The sequence below is a fragment of the Trichosurus vulpecula genome, chromosome 6 (genome assembly GCF_011100635.1).
Source record: "Trichosurus vulpecula isolate mTriVul1 chromosome 6, mTriVul1.pri, whole genome shotgun sequence".
Lineage (NCBI taxonomy): Eukaryota > Metazoa > Chordata > Mammalia > Diprotodontia > Phalangeridae > Trichosurus > Trichosurus vulpecula.
Window position 1 is genome coordinate 37,587,787 of NC_050578.1, and position 4,464 is coordinate 37,592,250.

The window sequence follows — 4,464 nt, forward strand, 5'->3', positions numbered from 1 at the left end:
TACTATTGTCATTTTAATTTTATCATATTGTCTTGGCCTACCCACAATCACTTAATATTTCTCCAATTGTTTGGATCTGTCTCTATTTGGCTGAAAAGTGTTCTGCAATTGTACTCATATAGTTCCCGGATTCATCTTGTCAGTTTCACTCTGAAGTATTTTCTTTTATGGGAAGTTATTTTAAATGGAAATTTTCTTTCTCTCTCTTCCTGCTAGGTATTGTTAGTGATAAATAGAAATGATAATTTACATGGGTTTATTTTATATCCTGCAACTTTACTGGAGATATTATTTACTTCAACTAGGTTTTTAGTTGATTCTCTAGGATACAGTAAGTATACAATTTGCCAAGCGGCTGTATTTTTCCCCCTCATTGCCTTGTCTAATTCCTTCAATTTCTTTTTCTTCTTTTATTTTTATAGCTAACATTTATAGCACACTATTGAATAATATTGGTGATAATGGGCATTCTTACTTCACTCCTGCTCTTATTGTCCAGACTTTTTTCTTATGCCCAACACAGATAATGTTTGCTGAAGATTTTAGAGGGATAACATTTACCTTTTTTAAGGAAAGCTCTATATATTCTCATGCTTTCTAGTGTTTTGATAGGAATGGGTACTATTTTTTTTTTGTCAAAGTCTTTTTCTGCATCTATTGAGATAATCTTAAGGTGTTTTTTTTTTTTGGTTGTTGTTGTTGTTGGTTTTGTTATTGACATAGTCATGTTGATAATATCAAGATTATTGAACTATCACTGCATTCCTGGTATAAACTTTACCTGGTCATGATGTATGAGCTTTATGATTTATTGGTGTAATCTCCTTGCTAGTATTTCATTTAATATTTTTGCATTAATATTAAGAAAATTGATCTATAGTTTTCTTTCTCTCCCTTTGCTCTCTCTAGTTTAGGTATTGAAATGATATTTGTGTCATGAAAAAGAACGTGGTAGAATTCTTTTTTTGCCTTTTTTCCCCCAAATAGTTTACATGGTATTGGAATGAATTGTTCTTAAAATGTTTGTTAGATTTTACTTGTGAATCCATATGGCCCCAGGATTTTTCTGAGGAAACTCATTGATGGCTTATTCAATTTCTTTTTCTAAGTTTTGGTTATTTAAATATTATATTTCCTCTTTTGCTAATCTGGGGAATTCATATTTTTTATAAATCTTTTTTTTTTTTTTTTTTTTTACAAAACAGAAGCATGTTTTATTTCAATCCTGTTGGGATGAAAAAAACACAAAATGGGGTATTTTTTTACATACATGAAATCAACCAACTTGCAAAGAATAATACCCATCTTTTCCCTGCCTCCTATATGGGATTCCAAGGCTGGTTGGGGAGGGAAAATGGGGCAAGAGTTAAGACACTATTGGCACAGTAACGTGGCCAATGCACCAAAAGACAGGAGAGAAGACAATTTCCCAGGAAGGAAACCCTGGGCTTCAATTGCTTCCCCAGCAGAGGGGGAGTGGAAAACCTTTGGCTCAGCAAGAGTAAAGTTGGCAGGGATCAGGGTTCCCCTCATGGGCCTCCTCTCCTTGTAGATGACAGGCCAAATGGAGTCAGACAGCTCATGGAGCACATGATGCCTTTGGCTTTCTCAAACCCTTCCTTGGGTTTGGATTATACAAAGCAGGCTTCCTTCTCTCCCTTCTGGAAGGTAGCTGAGTTAGTGAGTGGACAGAATCCGGCTCTGGATCTGGTATAATGTCTAACCAGCCTACAATCTGACAGTGGTGGCTATGTTGGTTCTGAAGAGGCAGAGGTCAACCAATGAGGCCGCCTCCCTTTGTGAAAGTCGGCCTTAAAGAGCCCTTATGTTGGCAAAATTGCCTCTGAAACACTTTGTGAGCCTGGCCCTTGTGATTCTTCCACCCCACAAACTTGCACAGATACTTTAAGCTATCTCAAATGGGAAAAAGAAGCAGTCCCTCCCTCTATAGGGTTAGGGGATATTATCAACCCTAAATTAGACAGGAACATGGAGAGGCCCTTCACCTGTCTGGGTATTAGGTTGAGGCTTCAAACTTACCACCAAAGTGGAAGCACAGCCACCTGGGCACAAGAGGCAGAGAGAGAAAGGGGTTTGTTTTTTTTCACTGTATGAATAGGAAAATAATCTTTTAATGGCAACCCTGTAATTCACAGACAAAAGGGGAATGTGCCAAGGGGGACAAAGGATCAAGCATATGGGGCCCTGCCCTTGATATATGTATAAAGCAGACTCAGCTAGCTAATACTGATTCAAGTAGAACAATGAGGCAACGGGAGCTACAGAAATGTACCCTAGAGCCAAGGATGGGGTCCTGGGGCTGGGTGCCTCCAACTCAATCCTCACCCTCTTACAGGGGAAAAATCCAGGAAAACCTTGAGAATTTGGGCCAGGGTACCTTCTCCACACCCTTCAGTTCCAGGAGTCTCTTACAGGAGGGGAACAGAAAGTGAGAGGGACGTGACAAGACACAGCAGCTGAAGCCAGAAACAAAGCCTATCACTGGAGGGGAAGTTCCTTGTAACAGGAGGAGGCAGTGGGAGGAGAGGGTGGGATGGGCAGGCAGCAGCACTCAAGTTTAGGGTTAGGGAGTAATAATGGTGGTGGGCTTCTACTGTCCTCTGGCTTTTCCCTTTTCACCCTCTCCCACTCTTCTCCTACCTCTAAATGGCTCAAAGCAGCTTATAACTGGCTTGCCAAAGGGGATGTAATTAGTGTCAGGACCAACTTTTTAATTTAGCTTGTGCGGCTAAAAGACTTGTAAACAGTACCAAGTGACAATGTTGTGCTGAACACCTCAGTCTGTGCCCACTATTTACACCTCTCTCCTTGAGGGAAAAAAGAACAAAAAACACCACTGAGAGAGAACGAAGAGACATGTCTCAAGTCTTACAGAAAGGTAAAAATGGGAAATGCCACATGGCTTGGTCCCAGGCATCCACCATGCCCTATGCTGCAGCTGCTGTTACTGTGTCCCCTCCCTGTCAGAGAACAGGAGAATGCAGGGGAGGAGGGTGGTCTTGGGCATGCTGTATACTGCATTTGCTGGTGTCACAACCCCCGTGGGCTGTGAGGGGTGCTGGGAGGGGAACCCATTCCTTGGAGCAGCAGAATGAGGCCAGATCTTCAGGGTGGTCCAGGATGGCACCCATATGCCTCAGTGGGGTTTGTCCCTTTTCTCCAGTGCGGTTTGGCGTTGAGGTCAGCGGTAAAACCTGAGCTGCTTTCCTCGATGGTTCTCCCTCCCTTTTCCCCAGGCTGGGGGACAGCGGGAGGGAATAGGGAAGGTCACTGAGGGGGCAGGGGGATGCCGCGGGGGTCGGTAACCTGGCCTTCCTGCAGGTTTTTCACCAGCTGTGCGAGCCAGCGCTTGGTGGTGGTGTCATCTTTGAGCACCTGAGCAAAGGTGGTATCTTTCAGCTGGTCAGGCAAGCACTGCCTGAGTGCTTCACGAGCCCTGGGATTATCTGAAAGGCGAAGGTAACATCTGACCACATGCTTCAGCAGACGGGCAGAAGGTTCCTTGGACAGCGGCAGGACCATCTTACCCAAGATCATGGCGACATGGGAGAACCGCTCATACGTCTGGCATATATAGGCCAATCCAGTGTCATCCAGGAGAATCTTCTGCACAATGAATGTGGCAACCGTTTTGGAAAGTTCACTTCCAGATTCCATAATGCGCAAACATAAAGGGATAATTTCTGTCGTCAATAAGAAGTTGATTACTTCTTGTTCATGTGTTTTGACCAGGGCCCCAATAACTCCAAGGCTGGTGAGACGAAGATATTCAAAGGGACGAGTCTTGCTGACCGTGTGCAAAAAGGGATACAAGAAGAGGGGGATATGGGCTGCAAGAAATGCTGACCTGGTTTCTGGGTGTGATGCCACACACTGCAACAGTGCCAAAGCATTGCAAACTCTGTTAGACTGATGTGCAGTCAAGGTAGGTGGATTGATAGATGGGTAAATATTTACAATTTCCTGTAAGAGAGCTGCAATAGTACCAAAAGAGTGCCACAACATTGGGGCAAGGTCAGGAACGGATTCACGCTTTTTTCTCAGCTCCAGGAGAGCATTTTCCCTGGTTTCTGGACTGGAAAGCTCATTGATCCACTGATAGATCTTCTCTCTATCCACTTGGGCCAATGCTGTAGGCACAGGCGCGGCCGTCGCCAGGCTGTGCATCTTGGGAGCGGCCCCTACTCGCTTGCAGCCGCCGAGGGCCCAGGTCCCGCGTTCCCGCTTCAGCACCCCGGAGGAGAAGCCGCGGCCACCGCCCATATTTTTTATAAATCTTAATCCATTTCACTTGGATTATCAGATTTATTGGCATACAATTGGCCAAAATAGCTTCTAATAATTGCTTTAATTTTATGATCATTGGTAAGTTCACCCTTTTCATTTTAAATACTGGGAATATCGTTTTCTTTCTTTTTTAATTTATCTTTTTATGCTTTTTTC

At 43.6% G+C, this 4,464-nt stretch overlaps 1 protein-coding gene across 1 annotated transcript; it reads right to left on the minus strand.

Moving 5' to 3' along the window:
• Positions 1-3,075: 3,075 nt before the first annotated feature.
• LOC118853982 (CCR4-NOT transcription complex subunit 9-like) lies at positions 3,076-4,250 on the minus strand. Its single transcript, XM_036764273.1, has one exon. It carries the CDS (start codon positions 4,186-4,188, stop codon positions 3,289-3,291), a length of 900 nt encoding a protein of 299 aa, XP_036620168.1. The 5' UTR covers positions 4,189-4,250; the 3' UTR covers positions 3,076-3,288.
• Positions 4,251-4,464: the final 214 nt, after the last annotated feature.

Coding starts and splice junctions, on each gene's coding strand:
- LOC118853982 (XM_036764273.1), bottom strand. CDS start 4,188: ATGCACAGCCTGGCGACGGCCGCGCCTGTGCCTACAGCATTGGCCCAA.